At 36.8% G+C, this 19,897-nt stretch overlaps 1 protein-coding gene across 1 annotated transcript; it reads left to right on the forward strand.

The window, feature by feature from the left end:
* The first annotated feature begins 878 nt into the window (after window positions 1-878).
* LOC122223624 (olfactory receptor 6C3-like) lies at window positions 879-1,817 on the forward strand. The gene has a single exon (XM_042944601.1). The coding sequence runs from the start codon at window positions 879-881 to the stop codon at window positions 1,815-1,817; it is 939 nt and encodes a 312-aa protein (XP_042800535.1).
* The last annotated feature ends 18,080 nt before the right edge of the window (window positions 1,818-19,897 follow it).

The following is a 19,897-nucleotide window of genomic DNA, read 5'->3' on the forward strand; positions in this document are numbered from 1 at the left end:
AGTAACTGGAATTTCATTAAAAATTTAAAAATTAAAAAAAAAAATTCCCAATTGGAAAGGTTATCTGTTTCCCAGTAAATGCTATATTGATCACCTACTTGTTCATTTTCCATGACAATACTGTAAAAAAACAAAAAAAAAAAGAATTCTACATTGTATGAATTAAACTCTTTCTAGGCTATAATTATTTTAGTAATAGAAGAAGACTGCCTTCTTGTCCTTCTGGACTTTTATCAGAAAAGGATTTAAAAAGCTAAGAAAAGGGTAGCATCAACAAACCTTTAAGAAAGTAATTAACAAGAGAATGCGAACAAAACATTCCCATGGATAAACTTGTGAGATGATTACTATGGTGACAAGTTGTTTAACCTTGTGAGAGTTCCCTCAACTATGTGGGCTTCAAAATAGAAAATGTGGAGATAGCCTAAAGCACCCCTGTAAGATTTCAAACTCTATATTTAGATTATCCATAATCCACACTAGTTTTATAGTACTGAGGAAAAGATCAATTAGAATATTTTCATGGTTTTATAAAAAAGAATAATTAGAAGCTTAATCTTAAAGAAACATTAGAAGAAAGAGCTTCTGCTTAAATGCTAGCAAAAGACATTTTTTTTTAATCCATGGCCTGTGATTGTGTATACTCAACAATAAGAGATCAATCTTTAACTTCAGATCATGTTATTACTTGAATGTAAGGTCCAATAGAAATTGGATAGAGTTGCTGAAGGGGAACATGTGTTTTTGGCTTTCATAGATTATTCATCATCATGGATATTTTAAGATTTTATATTCTATCCTCAATCTTCTTTTAACTCTTTTATTTTCTATAGGAGAACATACATCCTCTGTTTGAAAGTGGGGAAAAATGATCAGCGATGAAAAACCACACAGTACCCAAAGAATTCATTCTTCTAGGGCTATCTGATGACCCAGAGCTCCAGACTGTGATTTTTCTCTTTTTAATTATCACATATCTATTAAGTGTCACTGGAAATTTGACCATCATCACTCTCACCTTGGTGGATTCCCATCTACAGACCCCTATGTATTTCTTCCTCAGGAACTTCTCTGTATTAGAAATATCCTTTATAACTGTCTGTATTCCTAGATTTCTGGGCACAATTATCACCGGAGACAAATCTATTTCATACAATAATTGTACAGCTCAGTTGTTTTTCTTCATCTTCATGGGTATAACTGAGTTTTATCTTCTAACTGCCATGTCCTATGATCGCTATGTAGCCATCTGTAAACCCCTACATTATACAACCATCATGAACAAGAGAGTCTGCATTTTACTTGTCTTTTGTGCTTGGCTGGCAGGATTCTTAAATATCTTCCCACCAGTTATTCTTTTTCTCCAGTTAGATTACTGTGGCTCCAATGTCATCGATCACTTTGCTTGTGACTATTTTCCCCTCTTGCAGTTATCTTGCTCAGACACATGGCTCCTAGAAGTCATTGGCTTTTACTCTGCAATAGTCATACTGCTTTTCACTTTGGCATTAATAATTCTATCCTACATGTTCATCATTAGAACAATTCTGAAACTGCCTTCCTCCAGTCAGAGAAAAAAGGCATTTTCTACGTGTTCCTCTCACATGATTGTCATTTCCATCTCTTATGGAAGCTGCATATTCATGTATGCCAACCCTTCCGCAAAACAGAAGGCATCATTGACCAAAGGAGTAGCTATTCTCAGTACCTCTGTGGCTCCTATGATGAATCCATTTGTATATACCCTGAGGAACCAGCAAGTAAAGCAAGCCTTTAAGGATACTGTCCAAAAGGTTATGTTTTTCTCCAGTAATTGAAGGCATTAGTAGCATTACAAGAATGAAGTGCTTGGAAATGCTTTCTATTATTCACACTTTCTCAAAACTCCTTTTCCTTTACTCGAGTTATGTGTTTTCCCCTTTTTTTCCATCCCCCTATTAAAATTTCCCAATCATGGAACTCAATAAATTTGATAATGTGAATATTGTCTCAGAATTTTCTGTGCATTCAAAAGTTTTATTCAAATGTATTTGGATGAAGTAATAAAATTGGGTTGATGATTATGATTTTGAATGGGAGTGGTTTGATTTTGAAGAGACATGGGCTTTAGGTTGATGGTAAGTGTGTAAGAGTACATGCAGATTTCTGAACTTTTCATTCTTACTAATAGAAATGAATGTCATTATAAAATTTTGATTCTATTTGTCATTTCCATGAAATCAATTCAACACAATCATCAGGGGATTGGGAATAAAATATTTATTTAAAGGTTTTAAAAGATTAGAAACTCATACATATTAAAAATCTTTAACTATTAATAATAATTAAGATGCTAATGAGGAAGGGGAGAAGCAAGAGAGACAGGGGTAGAAGATAACATAAAATTTTCCAGCAATTCCTACACTCCAGATCTATTGTTTTCTTTGTATTGAAACATCTAATCCTGACAACAACTTTATGAGGTTCTTTTAATTACTATTCTTTTCGGGGATGCCTGGGTGGCTCAGCCAGTTAAGCATCCAACTTTGTCTCAGGTCATGATCTTGCAGTTCATAAGTTCTCCAGTAATTGAAGGCATTAATAGCATTAGAAAATGAAGCCCGGTGTCCGGCTCTGTGCTGACAGCTTGGAGTCTACAGCCTGCTTCAGATTCTGTGTCTCCCTCTCTGTCTGCCCCACCCCCGCTCAACCTCTGTCTCTCTCTGTCTCTCTCTCTGTCTCTCTCTCTCTCTCTCTCTCTCTAAAAATAAACATTAGAAACAATTTTAATTACTATTCTTTTTTAGTCAGAGGTATTTTTCTTTAGGTAGATCACATACCTCCAGAAATTAAAAAATACTTTCCTCATGTAAATATTATATATTTTAAACTATGTTAAACATTTAATCTACCTCTCTAAGACTTTAACAATCCCCTCAATTGGGTATGTTTTTCTCCTCCTTTTAAAGAATGAAACATAGAAATTCATGGTAAATAAATAATATATACGGCCAATACACATTAGAGCCAGGATTCAGATCAAAGCTTTGCCCCCCCAATTAAGCTATTGTACCAATTCCTGGGGGAAGAGAGATAGATTACAATATAAACATTACAAGAAAACTTAGAATTTAAGAATAGGATGCTATTTCTTTCACAAAAGTACTTACTTTCACAAGAGTACCAAATCAGTCCACCAAAATGCCACACTTGGCTGATGGGGATTTCTCTCCAAAATAACATCTCTCAGAAATTAACAATTCAGAAGACAACCACCTCTTTGGAATTAAAGTTAGATCCCTACACCTAAAACCAGAAAATTGCTTTAAACAAAGAAACTCAGACTCCAAACTTTTCCATTGGTAATCTCAGATATAACATATAACTGTATGATAATGAATGTAGTATCTCATTGGCAAGGCTCTTGTCATTTTTGTTTGAGCACTGAGTTGTCCCCATCAACAACCACAGACATAATCATAAATTATGTGATTGACAACTTATTATCTCACTCATAGATATTATTTAGTCATTCTCCATCATTCTGAATTGAGTCAGAGTAAACCTTTGTATTCTTAAATATCAGAACTTTTCAGTGTTCATCATGCCTCACATCTCTCTCTGAGGGTAGATCTCCAGTGCTAAAATTCTCATGTTCACATTGCCTTTTTATCGCCATCTATAAAATTGGATGTATATTGCAATAATTTACAGTCATATAGAATCACATGAGCCTCCCTGTACAGTATGCTTATCAATATGGTTAGAAGTTTTCACAATATACTAGAATTTCATTTTTCTTGACTATATTAACAGACTATGAGCATTTTTCTAGCAAAAGGAATACTTGTTCATTATTGCCTACCGAAAGGCTTATTGTAGTGTAGTCATTTACTCAAATATTTGTTATAATTTAACAAATCAACAAATGGATGAAAGTGTCAAAATGCCTACTTCCTATCTAAACTATTGATATCTCCTGCCTTGAAATTCTCATTCTTCTGCTCTGATATCTTATTTGAATAAGCTTCTCTGTCTGGGTTTTCTAGGACTCCTTGTTTTCCAGACCCATAGAAATTGCTATAACCCTTAAAATAATATCATCACCTATTAAATGCCTTCCTCAACAGACAGGACCTATCTTTTCTTTATAGGACTACCTCCTAGGAGCTCCACTGTGGACATATTTAGGGCAAAATCCTATCTTTTATTCATTAAGATACAAGATGGAACCCTATGACTCCCATGGGTATCACATTTTTAACTTGAGATGTTTTCATATAGACAACAGTTGTAATATAACAATGGTACTCAACAACATCATTTACTTAGTATGTATCAGTGGCTTCTTGAGGCAGATTTTTTTTTTTATTTTTTTTAACGTTTTATTTATTTTTGAGACAGGGAGAGACAGAGCATGAACAGGGGAGGGTCAGAGAGAGGGAGACACAGAATCTGAAACAGGCTCCAGGCTCTGTGCTGTCAGCACAGAGCCCGACGCGGGGCTGGAACCCACGAACTGCGAGATCATGACCTGGGTCGAAGTCGGCCGCTTAACCCAGTGAGCCACCCAGGCGTCCCACATTTTTAAGGTCATCGTAGCAGTTCATCTACTCTATCATTCATTCTATATAGTCCCCAGAAATACAATTCCACTTGTGCGACCTTGGAAATATTAGCTAAACTCTCAATGAGTCAGTTTCCTAATATAAAAATTAGGGAGAATAATAGGAATTTCATCATGTGGTAGCTGTAAATATTTACTTAGACAAGGTTTACAAAAGAATTACAAACATGCCTGTTACCTTCCAAGTGTCTAATTATTAAAACTGTTACTGTTATCTTCAATAATGTCAATTTAATTAAATGTCCTATAGCACATGCAATTTTCTCAAAAGTAATTTGGCTTTATGCATCACAACAGTGTCTGCAGGATAAGTGCCTTCTACAGTGCATTGTGTGGTACTCCCTCATCTGTAAGTTAGGGATTACAATAATGTTTACTTGATTTATTGCTGTAATAATTGAGACTTCTCTTTTGAATATCCCCACTGTGAAACGTTTTAATGAACTTACATGTTTTGATTTTCCACATTCTGTCAAACATATCTATGTCTATGCAAGGACTGCAAAAATTACATTTTCAATTGTCCTCGAAGCTAGGATTTTAAATGTAATTTTAGTTCTGCCAATCAGGAATATTCATAAAAGATACAAATTTTAAATTTGTTGTAGTTAAGCATCTACACTGCTGATAGAGATCATAGCAGAGTCAAATGACCCAACTTTGTAGCAATAGTTCTAGATTACAGAGGAGCAGACCCTGTGAAGACTCAATATTGTGAAACAGTTTTGAGGTCATTCCAGGCTAAAATCTGCCTACATGTCTCTTCAATAATTCCTTAAGCCATATATTACTCTATTTTAAACAGATTCATTTTTAACGAGTTACAATAAATTCTGCAGTCTGCAACTAACTGCACTGGATTTATAGAGAGCATATCCAGGTAACATACTCTCAAAGCAGTAAGAATCTGAAATCAATTTATTAATCTGGTTTGGTCTGAAATCAGCAATGATTCTATCAAACAATGAAACACTGGTAGTCCACACTGACACATTAACAAGAGCTCACCTAGAAGTAAATGCCTACTAAAAGCAAGGATGAATAAGATTGGTAGGAGGATTGATGCAGGAGCTGGCTGCTTCCAAATTCATCAGACAGCTTAAAGAAAGGAAATGTAATGTTAATGTTTCAAGTGTCTCATAACTGAAGAGATGACATAACTAATATTAAATCCTACAGGTTCCCTTAATTATCAAGTTGATTTAATTCACAGCCTCTCCACATGTCTTATGTGTATGCTAGGGCATTGATTGGGAAAAATCAATCAGTTGGGAGCTGATCTCTGGAATGAAGGCATCTCTGCGGATTCAGATAACTCTCCATTCCTGAATGTGAAAGTACCACCAAGACTCCCTTGTCAACACAAGGAAGCATCTACCTCAACCTCATGACGGTGACCATGCATCACTTAGAACCTCTATGATTACCTCACGTGAAGGAGTTAGCTTCAAATTTTTTCTATGTGTACATTCATCACTCCTAGACTATTTTCTGGCCTATAATATGTATCAGAATCTAGTATTACCCAGGAGATGGTAAGCAGGTATAAACTCAGAACGAAAAGGCATATTACATATTGAAAATTTTTACCTGTTTTGGACAGCTTATTTTAAGATAAACTTGGGAACTTATGTTTGGATGGATTTTCATGGCACATATCCAAGAAAGAAGAGACATAAGATTGCATTGTGCTGAATTTTGAAATGAGTGCATCCATCAGAAATTCTGGGTTTGCTACGCCACCTTAGATAGATAGGAAAGTTCCACTAGATTCTCATGTGACTACTGAATTCATGGTTCAAAGTTAACTTATAACAAAAAACTGAAATGCCATAAATTCCTTAATATGAAGTTTACAATCAATAGACTGATGATACAGATAGTTTGGAAAGCATTCATCATGCTCAAGCTACTCATTAGCCTCTAAACTCTATTCCCTAAGACACCAAAATTGAAACAAATACAATGACCTTTTCCTTTTTTAAAAACAAGGAAAAGAGGAAGAGGGGTTAATGATTAGTGGGATATGTTGTTATTAAAGCATCCCTTAAATATCGCCACTAATGTCTCCTTTCAGTCTTCAAATGATGAGAGCAACTTATTACACAATATGGAAGCATGTGTAGAGTGGCAATAAAAATGACCATCTACCAAAGTTTGCTTTCTTTTAGGAGATTCAACATAGAAGTCTAGGACAGAATTAAAATGGCCAGCCCACTGAGGTGATTCTTACTCATTAACAACAGCAGCAGCAACCACAATAATCAGAATGTCTTATTATGGAAGCCTGACTTGAATCATCATGAGGAATCACAAACTTTCATCCAAGGCAGATTCAAATTAGTTTCCAGAAAAACACCATCCTCTGTGAAGCAGAAAGTATTCTGTTACAGTTTAAGAGTGACTCTACATTCCAGTTGGTTAACATATAGTCTAATATTAGCATCAGGAGAATTTAGTGATTCATCACATGTTAACTAACTGGAATTTAAAAACTTGAAACTACCAAAAAAAAAAAAAAAAAAGAATATATGCATCTTTAGAAACAGAAGTTAGACAGTGATCACCTATGGCTGACTGGACTGAGAAGAATGGAGATGACTGATAATGGGTATGGAGTTTCTTTGTAGGTATACAAATTCTCTAAAATTGATTGTGGGAATCGTTTTACAACTCTCTGAACGTACTAACAAATACTTCAAATGAGTGAATTGTAGGGGCACCTGGGTTCCTCAGTTGGTTGAGCATCCGACTTCGGCTCAGGTCATGATCTCCCACCTCGTGACTTTGAGCCCCACATCGGGCCTGGAGCCTGCTTCGAATTCTGTGTCTCCCTCTCTCTCTGCTCCTCCCCCTCTCATGCTCTGTCTCTCTTTCTTTCTCCTTCAAAAATACATAAAAAAAAACATTAAAAAAAATTTTAAATGAGTGAATTGTATGATACATGATTTATTTTTAAAACTTAACAAGTACATCACAAGTAAAACAAACAAACAAAAAGAATGATCCTACAGGTTTATGACATGCATACGGTGAATTTCATGGTTAATTTAAAATGGCTAGTTACTAGAGGAAGAAAAATTGAGCCTGCTTCACAGATAGTTCTACCTCATATAATATAATTGCTACAGATAATCTGCTGAGTCAATGAATCCCATTTAGGAATGGCCCTAAACCACAGTTAGGATACAATGTTTTTCCAGTGGGAAAAATTCAAGGGGTATATCTTGTCCTTGTTTCTAAGAAGTTTGCAGCTGGTTAGATGTAAGATGTTACACTGTTTCATGAACATTAGTCAATGATGTGTTGGATAGCAAGGGGCTTAGAAATATCAGAGTATCAATAACAAAGAGAATTAGGAAAGTCGTACTTGAATGAGCCTCTCATAGTGGAGCCAAAATATGGTTTGTGGCCCATGTGACTTTCCAACAAATACTCATCTGAAAAGAGATTTATAGTGATCAAGAGGATAAGATGCCCCATTTTATGAAAGCTATGCAGTTTTCCTTAACCATTTACTTCAATATTTGATTAGTAGGCTCATGGATCAGAATATTTAGGGGAGGCTGGGTGGCTCAGTCTGTTAAGCATCTGACTTCAGCTCAGATCATGATCTCGTGGTTGGTAGGTTCAAGCCACGTGTCGGGCTCTGCCCAGAGCCTGCCTTGGATTCTGTGTCTCCCTCTCTCTCTGCCCCTCCCCAACTCGGGCTTGCTCTCTGTTGCTCTCTCTCTGTGTCTCTCAAAAATAAACAAACATTAAAAAAATGTTTTTATTGTGTTTTTACTATATTTATTTTTGACAGAGAGAGCAAGCAGGGGAGGGGCAAAAACAGAAGACGACACAGAATCTGAAGCAAGTTCCAGGCTCTGAGCTGTCAGCACAGAGCCCAACACAGGGCTCAAACTCATGAACTGCGGGATCGTGACCTGAACAGAAGTTGGACACTTAACCCACCCAGGCGCCTCACATTAAAAAAATTATTTAAGATTATTTAGGTGTTTGTGTCCCAAGTGACTTATTAACAAATACTCATCTGAAATGAGGATAACATGACCCATTTTGTGAAAGCTATTCAGTTTTCTTAAACCATTTACTTCAATATTTGATTAGCAGGCTCATGGAAAATATGGCTATGGGGCAATGATTACATTTATGTATAAGTTACCTGGATGTCAAACCTGTTAATACTTGGGACCAATGTTGAGCTTTTGATATTGCTCAAAAGCTAGAGGGAATAATCAACTACCATACAGAAAACTAGTAAGTCTAGACTCCTTTCTTCATGGAGGGGACTACAATGTGCCCCTCAGAAGAGATATTTATTCTAAATATATATTTGTTTTTGCTTTGCACAGGATTCCTTCCAGCAATACAATCTGTAGGTACCTATTTGTTTTCTCGAGTCATGATGACCCAAAAAAAAATTTATTCTGAAAATGGAACTCATTTGACAGTAAAAGAAGTGAGACAACACATTGATTTGTCTTACTATGTACTATGTCATCCAGAAATAACAAACATAAAAGTAGCTATGATGATAAATTTGGGGAAATATAAGAAATATGAGTACTAATTTAACAATTGGGGCTTGTAGGAAATGTCTACATGCCAAATATCCCCAGGGATCTTATTAGAATCACTGTTTAACTGGTATATTAGAATGGAACATACATGAGAGACAGATCAAGTATACCTTTATGCAAGAATATTTTGTTTCCTCAAAAATGAGGTTTAGGTCATCATGCCAATAACCAAGTAAGGTGCTGACTGACAGAAAAAAAAAAATATATATATATATATATGAATATGTAATAAAAGGATATGTATCCAGAATATATAAAAAAGAAGTCTCAAGATGCAATAATAAAACAAAGTTTAAACAATGGATAAATATCTAAATATAAGTGTTATCAAAGATAATATACAAATGTCAAGTTAGCACAAAGATACTCAACATTATTGGTCATTAGAAAAATAAAAATTAAACCCTAATGGGGTACTGCCATGTATCTGTTACAATGAGTATTTTAGTCATTTAGCAAACTGTCTTTTTTTCAAAGACAATATCAAATGCTTGAGGCAAAACTACAGAACTTTCCAAAATGTGGATGGATTACAAAGTGGTGCAGTCCCTTTAGAAAGCAGTATAAGTTGCTGATAACATCCAACATCCAATTAACAAAAAGCCCAGCAATCCCACTTCTAGTTATTTTACTCAAGCGTTTTGAAGTAATTTCACACAAAGCATCATTATTCATAGTCACCATAAATTGGAGACCACCCACATGTTCTTCAGTATGTAAATACATACACTAACTGTGATGTAGCCATCTAAGAGAATACTCCTTGGACTAGAAAGGAACCACACACTGATTGAGCAATAAACATGGATGAAACATAACTTCAGTGTATGTGAAATAATCCTGATCCAGAGACTACTTATTAGATAGTTCTATTTGTATGACATTCTGGAATGGCAAATCCGTGAGGACAGAAAGCAAATCCATTGTTGTCAGGGTTGAGAGAGACAAAGGGTTGACTACAAAGGTGCATCATGAGGGGATTCGTGAGATAATGCACCAATCCCATGTGGTTCTATGGGGTGGACACATGACCCTATGCAATTTTAAACACCCATAGAACCTAAAACAGCCCTAAGTGTGCGCGTTTCCTAAATGCAAATTACAAATAATCATCTAGGATGTTGGTGGGGCTCAAGAGGAGCACACACTGTGATATGAATCTCACAATCTTATAAAGAATAAACTCTAGACTAGAGGACTGAGTTGGAAGGATCAGGAACTTATGTTCATTTTATATAAATTACTCATTACTCACAGAGTCCTTATTTACACATTTTCTTACTCTCTAGCATGTATTTATAAACCCTAAATCAATTCAAGGGACACTTTTTTGAGCTAACCAGGACATGGGCAGAGCAACAAAGGTTTTGAGTTACCCGTCACACCTGTTTCCAGCTAAGTTTAAACAAGGTGATGCTCTGCCTTCTTGTTTCAGTTCTTGTACCTTAGGCAGAGTCCTTTTCATGGCCAATATGATGCCATACTTTTCACATCTTTCTGTTTTAATGATGGTTATTTCACCGCTTCTAATGGCCCCAAAGCACAGTACTATACCACTCAGTGTTGAGAACAAGAAGGGTGTGATGTGACTTACAGAGAAAATACCTATTGGGTGAGTTTGGGCCGGGCATGAGTTCTACGGTGTTTGGCTTGATGTTAATGAATCAACAACATACTACACTCAGAAAAAGAAAGAGGAAATTTATTTCTCTGTATGTGAGGCCTCTCCTAAAAATGCTAAAGTAAAAGCTTTACTGTGTTATGAAGCCATAAAGAAGATGCAAAGCAGATAAATTTGTAGATTCATAACATGAAAACAGATTTTTTTTTTAAGTGATAATGACAGGGGTGCCTAGGTGGCTCAGTCAGTTGAGCATCTGACTCTTGATTTCAGCTCAGGTCACGGATCTCGCAATTCTTGGGACTGAGCTTCATGTCTGGCTCTGTGCTAACAGCATGGAGCCTGCCTGGATTATCTCTGCCACCTTCTCTTTCAAAAGAAATAAATAAACTTTTAAAAAGTCATAATGACAGCATTATTGCCAACTGGAACAAGCCAAAGATATTTATGGTCCTGTTACCCATGGTTAGGAAATGGGAAAATTCTCAAAGAGTGACAAAGTGTGAAAAAATATTAAACTTACAGGTGAGGCAAGTTATGCAGATCAAGAGGCTGTGAAGTATTTATTAAATATATCCAAGATGTTATTGAGGGTTGGATTATGTAAAAGAGCAAGGTTTTAGTGCTGATGAGACTGGTCTGTTTTATAAGGACGTTGGAAAACTAAGCCATATAGCACAAACTACATATATAATAACAAATAGTTTTTGTTGGTGGAGATATTGTGACAGAGGCTTGAAGGAATTTAACTTCCTATTTCCCCTAGGAACAAAAATTCAATATTGCTAATTCACTGTTGTGGCAAATTTATGGACCATAAGCACCTGGAATAATGAGAATCCACACTCTCTACAAATATACTTGTGTATACACAGATATATGGATATAAACCTGTGTAGATGTGCATACATAGATTAGTTCATACAAAGGTCTCCCATAACTGCCTACTGACAGACACTAGGAAAACCTCAAAAATTTTTTTTACAGATGGAATCAGGTTGAATGGACCCAGGAGCCAATTGAAAGGGTAGCCAATAGCCAAAACTGGAAACTATGAAAAACAAAAGAAAGAATGTAGTATTGAATTACAACCTAAAGAATAAAAATCATATTCATTACTGCATACGGAAATAAATAAATGTATAATTAAATGGAAGTGGAAAGGGTTAATTTTTTTCTTACAGAAGAAGGACAATTAGTAAACAGAAAAAAATAAAAAAACGTACAAAACCACTGTCTTAAAATTGTTAGATGAGGCAGTTAATTAGGTTCTAACAGGATGCCTGGAGACCAGCAAAGAGGAAGACATGGACAACTCTGAAGAAGTCAGAGGCCCGTCTTGGCAGCACTCCAATACAAAATCACAAGGAACCAGATCAAACCAGACAGGCCCAAGATGGTTGACATACCAGGCCAAAGTTTACACTATTCCTTCATTATACCACATTGCCATACTAAAATCTTCTACCTAACGGTGCCATGAACAAATGAGGAAGAAAAAGCACGTACAGCCAACATTCCTGAAGAGACCACCCTGCCTCCAAGAAATCCTTGCCTCAAGTAATGAATATCCCAACTCCTTGTTAACAACTGTCAATAAAAGATAGAGACCCAAACCCAGGGATGTAGCTCTCCTTTGACCTCTCCTGCTTTCACATCTCAAGAGTGTACTATTTTAAATTTTTTTTAATCTTTATTTATTTTTGAGAGAGAGAGACAGCATGTGAGCAGGGGAAGAGCAGAGAGAGGGGAGATACAGAATCCGAAGCAGGCTCCAGGCTCTGCGCTGTCAGCACAGAGCCCGATGCGGGGCTCGAACCCACGAACTGTGAGATCATGACCTGAGCCGAAGTCGGACGCTTAACCGACTGAGCCACCTAGGTGCCCCGTCAAGAGTGTACTCTCACTTTAATAAACTTTCTTGCTTGTACTGCTAATGAGCTATGTTGTGTCTGTCCTTGAATTTTCTTTTTTTTTTTTTTTAATGTTTATTCATTTTTGAGAGCGCGCACGTGCTCACACACGCGAGCATGAGTGGGGGAGTGAGGGAGGGGCAGAGACAGAGAGGGAGACACAGAATCCGAAGCAGGCTCCAGGTTCTGAGCTATCAGCACCAAACCCAGTGGGGGGCTCGAACCCACAGACTGTGAGATCATGACCTGAGCTGAAGTTGGCCGCTTAACCAACTGAGCCATGCAGGCGCCCCTGTCCTTGAATTCTTTCTCATGATGAGACCAAGAGCTTCTGGTGGCATCTTTTGGATGGACTGGGTAAAGGCCTTAGGACCCAAGGTCTCCTCATTTCTCACCAGGAACAAAATCACAATAATAGTTCTGAAGCAAGATCACTGTCAAATGTGAAAATTAGGGAAATATTTTATAAGACATTTGATCTGATTGAGGAAAAGCCCTTAAGATGTGCTACAAAGCATGGCTTTGTTTATGACAGAAGATAAAATGAACTAGGAGAGCCACACAAGCAGAAAGGAGTGTATTAATCATATGCCATATATAAATTTTGCTTGTTTTTTTTTCAGTTTTCATTTGTTCCTTTATAATTTTACATATATTTATTATTTTCCATTTGTATTTCTTTTGTAAAATGAAGGCAAACACTAGATATTCTCTTTTTTTCTTTTTTCTTTTTTTTTTTTTCTCTGCATACTGGATAACCAACTGATGAATAGTAACTTTCAATCACTGGGGGAAAATATGGTCTCAGGTGTGAATTTCAAAGTCAACTAAAGCTAAAATACAAACATGCGGGTCCTATCATGAGTAAAGTGATATGACATACCAAAAGTGTAACAGTCTTCAATCTTTAATGGATTTATTTTTAAAGAATAAAAGATTAAGTTACTTGTTTATTTGGTTATTCTTAATTAACAGATTTATTACGTATATTCCATCAATCTTTATGCACGTTGCAATCTGTTACTATTGAAAAAGATCATTGTAGAGAGCAAATGGAGTCACTCATGTCAAGCAGTGACCCATGTCAAGCAATGACAAAGCACCCAAGGACACTGTAGCTGATACCAGACATCACTGACACCAGCACCGACTGACAACACCCAGAAACGAAAACCAGCAGAACCAGAAGAGGCCTACAAAACCCCAAGACTGATTAAAGTCCTTTAAAAGGGCAAGACTTTTGCAGGGAACTGTCAGACTCTCCAGACGCTGACCCTTTTATGTCTGACCACGTTGAAAATGCAACTGCCGTCAGAATTTCTGCCAACTGAAATCTGAACATAATAGACATGCTCCACTGCTTGAATTGTGCCTAGAGCTGACCTGGCCCAGACCAAGGCCTCATCTCAACTGCATGTTCATGGACTGACTTTGCATTTTGGTTCCTCTATTTATTACCCCTTGTTGTATATCTTGTTTTATGACTTTGTATTGTGCTTTGCTTTGTGTGACTTGTATGAAGCCAAGTTAAATGTGTACTGAAATGTCAGTGAGTTTGGAATCTGAAACCTGCTTTAACCTTGCTTTATGATTGAATAAAGCTGGTATTATGGAAAACACAATCATGAACACACCTTTATAGTGTGCTGGCATCATTGACATGAAAACAGATTCTGCTAAAAGTTTTGAAAGCACATAAATTGTTATGCTAACTGGAGATATGGTATTGTTTAAAAGTGTCTTTCTTCTGGGAAAAAAGTGTATTTCTTTTGGAAACTGTACTTTGCATAGTGCCCTTCAGAAATCCATGCACACCTGGAACCTATACTTAGGGCGTTATTTGAAAACAGGGTCTTTGCAGAGATAACTGACAGAGAGCAGACTATACCACCCCAAAATATGTCTCTCTTGTGTAGGATTATTTTGAGCTTTTTTTTTTTTTTTTAAGAAATAGCAAAAGTAAAGCTCTGAAAACTGAGAAGTCAATTTTTCTAAGACATGTACATTTATAAGGGAAATCTCTATTTATAAGGGTGTCTCTGTACCTTTCTGTACCAGAAAGTGGAGGATGATCAAATCTCTGGAAATTCTTATCAAATGAGAAGGTGGCCATTCAAATCTACATAACAACCATACCCTCTATTATCCTGCTTTGCCTGGTCCCTCTCCACTCCAGAACATCATCTTCTGTCTTTAACTGAAGAAGTTAGTTAAAGTGGTGTCATTGGGCCATTCTAAAGAGTCATTTAGTTTTCCTGAATCTCTCCCATGTGTACAGGCGGTATACATGTTATTAAATTTCTGTTTGTTTTTCTTTTGTTAACCTTTTATTACAACGTGGTCTCAGCCAAGAATCTAGAAGAGTAGAGGGAAAAGTATCTTTCCACCCCTACATAATCAAGTTAAGATGAGGTCATATACATTAAAGCAATTTTCCATGGATCTTAATGCAATAACAGTTTCCCAATAGTGTATAATTGAAATAATATTTTGGCCTATATGTAAACATCATATAAATATTATTGTGACAATGTTTGTAATCAAACGAGCATATTTATGGCACATCCTTCAAGTTCTTGACTTTTATCATTAATAGATTAATATACTTTGAGCTTAAAATAGCTGGTCTCTTTGAACAGTGTCTTCCTACAGTGTGTGCATTCTGTACTACTTAGTCACATACCTTAAAAAACTTCATGTTTCCCAAAGAAACAGTAAAAATATTGTAAAATTTTTCTTCAGAATCTCTAGCAATAAGATTATTAAATAAGCCTAATTTCCATTTAATTTTAACTATTTATATGATTTATGGAATTCCAGAACTAAGTAGCAAAAGAGGACTTCAACTACTTCCACTTTAACTTCAAACTTTCTAACTGATGAAATTCTTCTTTCCAGCTTATCTCTTAACTCACACAAAGGCCCTGTGGGCAAAGCAGTCTTGAGGGGAACCAAAACTAACCCCTCAAGCAATAAGAACTGCCCTGAGTCAGCACTACTCTGCATGAATGGCCCCAAGACAATGATTGATTTCAATGGACTGCTTACCTGCACTTACCCACCCACTTTTGCCCACATTTCCCTGGCATAGATCTAGAAGTATTTTTGGCACTTTGGAGACAGACTAGCGGATGCTAGTCCACTGTCTTCCTGGTGTTGGGCTCACTGAAATAAATTCATTTCTTGTTTCACCACTATTCACTTGTTTGCTTTTGGATTTTGTCAGTGGTGAGTGGTCAAACTTGGTCTGCTTGGGAGCCCTGGAGCCAGGTGCCCATGTACCCTTGCACTCTGGCTGCACTAGAAACTAAATAGAAGTCTCAAAGAATTAATATAAATGGAATATTATAGATGTCTTTTCAGATCAATGCAATGAACAACAAGATGATGTGTAGGGTGAAGTCTATTGCTTGTACTTGATGTGAGAAAAGGAATCTAAGATTTCTAAGATAATATAGAATTCCCACCCATTGCTGTAAGAAGTGAAAATTATGCACACATACAGAGTCTTTGTCTCTGTATTTTCAAAACCTAAGCTTGAGACCAACACATAATAAACATCTATAAAGTTATTATTGAATGAATAAATGATAATGATTCCAATCATGGTCAGGTTTTCTATGTCATCATTCAGTCGAAAGATGTAAAACCTTAAAGACAAGCCTGACATCTCTTACAGTGTAGAATAATAAAGACTTCAGCTCCAGTCTAAAACATTGCAATTCTTTTTTTTTTTTTCAATATATGAAGTTTATTGTCAAATTGGTTTCCATACAACACCGAGTGCTCATCCCAAAAGGTGCCCTCCTCAATATCCATCACCCACCCTCCCCCCCCCCATCACCCATCAACCCTCAGTTTGTTCTCAGTTTTTAACAGTCTCTTATGCTTTGGCTCTCTCCCACTCTAACCTCCTTTTTTTTTTCCTTCCCCTCCCCCATGGGTTTCTGTTAAGTTTCTCAGGATCCACCTAAGATTGAAAACATATGGTATCTGTCTTTCTCTGTATGGCTTATTTCACTTAGCATAACACTCTCCAGTTCCATCCATGTTGCTACAAAAGGCCATATTTCATTCTTTCTCATTGCCACGTAGTACTCCATTGTGTATATAAACCACAATTTCTTTATCCATTCATCAGTTGATGGACATTTAGGCTCTTTCCATAATTTGGCTACTGTTGAGAGTGCTGCTATAAACATTGGGGTACAAGTGCCCCTATGCATCAGTACTCCTGTAGCCCTTGGGTAAATTCCTAGCAGTGCTATTGCTGGGTCGTAGGGTAGGTCTATTTTTAATTTTTTGAGGAAACTCCACACTGTTTTCCAGAGTGGCTGCACCAATTTGCATTCCCACCAACAGTGCAAGAGGGCTCCCGTTTCTTCACATCCTCGCCAGCATCTATAGTCTCCTGATTTGTTCATTTTGGCCACTCTGACTGGCCTGAGGTGATATCTGAGTGTGGTTTTGATTTGTATTTCCCTGATGAGGAGCAACATTGAGCATCTTTTCATATGCCTGTTGGCCATCTGGATGTTCTCTTTAGAGAGGTGTCTACTCATGTTTACTGCCCATTTCTTCACTGGGTTATTTGTTTTTCGGGTGTGGAGTTTGGTGAGCTCTTTACAGATTTTGGATACAAGGCCTTTGTCTGATATGTCATTTGCAAATATCTTTTCCCATTCCTAAAACATTGCAATTCTTAATAGTTTCGTCAGATTAGAGAAAAAAGTCACCCGTTCACAATTTAATCTGTTGCCATTATGAAACTGCTACTCTCTGTTACTTGATTACGTTTCTTCTCCTTATGCGGTTATGGATTATTATAAACATTTCAGGCCATTATCACTGAAATAGTCTATTCTAAATTTTACACTATTTGAACTATTGTTCAATGTTGGTGTCTTGAGAACACCAAACTCCATGGTACTTTTCATTTATTCATTCAACAAATCCCCCAACTCCATTGTGAAGACAGCAGATAAAATTATGACTAGCCTGAATAACATTCCCAAGATCATATCATATTGTCCACCAGCTTGTAAAGACATTGCATGAGCCTTCATTTTAACATAACTTATTTCATTTCAAATGTTAAGATAATATTTCTTTAGGTAGCAATACATAAGTTATCTTGGGGCCTCAGATCCTTAGAGAAATGTGAGTTGATATATAGAAATTAGTTGATGTATGTCCTTTTTGTAAAAATTGTACAGTGGATCCCGGAATTATTCTTTATTATCAGTATTTTGTGTATTTGCTTACAAATAGAAGATGACATACAGGAAACAGATTGCAAAGACCTTTGAAAAATACCAAAGTACTTACATTTAAACAAATTAAAGAAGCTATCAGAAATGGCATTGTCTAGGGGCACCTGGGTGGCTCAGTTGGTTAAGCAAGTGACTTCGGCTCAGGTCATGATCTCACGGTTCGTGGGTTCCAGCCCTGCGATGGGCACTGTGCTGACAGCTCAAAGCCTGGAGCCTGCTTTGGCCTGTGTCTCCCTCTTTCTCTGCCCCTCTCCCACTTGTGCTCTGTCTCTCTCTCTCAAAAATAAATAAAATGCAAAAAAAAATTTTAAAGAAATGGCATTGTCCAAACCAGGCATATTTATCATACTTATCATAAAAGTAAGTATGTCTTTAATATTTTCTCTCAGGAATACAATTTTGCTTTAATAAGATAAATTTATGCTTTGTACAAGTAATGTCAATTATGCATAATGCTATATATGAATAAAATTAAACCACACAAATTTATAGGAAATATAAAATTTAAGAACATTTTTTAAAAAGTTATTTATTTATTTTAAGAGAGAGACAGACAAACAGACCATGAGCAGGGGAGGGGAGGGGCCTGACTCGGGGCTCCATCCCAGGAACTGTGAGATCATGATCTGAGCTGAACAGAGTCAGACACTCAACCAACTGAGCCACCTACGTCCCCCTAAAAGAAAAACATTTTTAAAATGCTACAATTTGAGAGTTTTGTGTGACATTTCTGTTCATTATAACATAAATATTTTGTGACTGACAGGACTACATGATGTTTTGTGTTCTTATATAGAAATCTTTTAATAACTATTTTCATATAGTCTATATCAGACACCAAGTAATCATTTTTGTACAAGATTCAAAATAATTTATTTCATGTGTTAACACTAAAGAGATATATTTTATGTTTTACTTTGCACAATGTGAATTTTATATAGTGAAGGTTAGCATCTATTATACAAAGGCAGAAGCCAAAAACATACATATCTTGTGACCACAACGAGGATAGATGATGGAAAGTAGAAATAATTCCCTCCCAGCAATTTTGTAGGTAAAGCACTATGGTAAGATCATTAACATATTAAATTAACTAATTTATTGTGTAATTGTGAGTAAATATCAATCCTTTTAACAGCTCTGAAACCTCTGATGGATATAGAAAACAAAGGAGACATTACAGACTTAACCAAACTGTCTGGGCAGTTAAGCTTTTCTTTTTTTTTTTTTTTTTAATGTTTGTTTATTTTTGAGAGAGAGAGAGACAGAGTGTGAGTGGGGGAGGGGCAGAGAGAGAGGCAGACACAGAATCTGAAGCAGGCTCCAGGCTCTGAGCTGTCAACACAGAGCCCGACGCAGGGCTCGAACTCACAAACTGTGAGATCATGACCTGAGCCGAAGTCGGACATGCAACCAACTGAGCCACCCAGGCACCCCCAGTTAAACTTTTCTTAAGATGATCTTAGAGGATAGCATCAGTCCCAGAATGGAAAGACCCTTTCCCTGAGGAGAAGCACAGGTCCCATCACACCAGGTCCCTGAAGTTTGGAGTTTTAAAAGGCAGCAGGCCCAGCTAGTGTAGAGCTCAAGGTGTACTGCATCGCTCCAGGCAAGCAAGTGACCCAGATACAGTGTGAATTCAGCAATCTAAAAAATGCCTGGGACGCCACAGAGGAAACAATTCACTCCTCTGAAACTGCAAGCAGTTTCACTGCTTAATAATTCACTCCCTGAGAGCAGCAAGCATGGACTCCCCTCACTAGGAACAAAGGAGCAGACTGGTGCCAGTTCCCTCCCCCACCCCTCAGCAAAAACCAACTTCAGTAAACAGCACAGCACCAATACTGGCAACTCAACCTGCTTACACCAAGTCCCAAGTCACTGTGATCCACCAGGAC

Source organism: Panthera leo, chromosome B4, assembly GCF_018350215.1.
Source record: "Panthera leo isolate Ple1 chromosome B4, P.leo_Ple1_pat1.1, whole genome shotgun sequence".
NCBI lineage: Eukaryota > Metazoa > Chordata > Mammalia > Carnivora > Felidae > Panthera > Panthera leo.

Coding starts and splice junctions, on each gene's coding strand:
- LOC122223624 (XM_042944601.1), top strand. CDS start 879: ATGAAAAACCACACAGTACCCAAAGAATTCATTCTTCTAGGGCTATCT.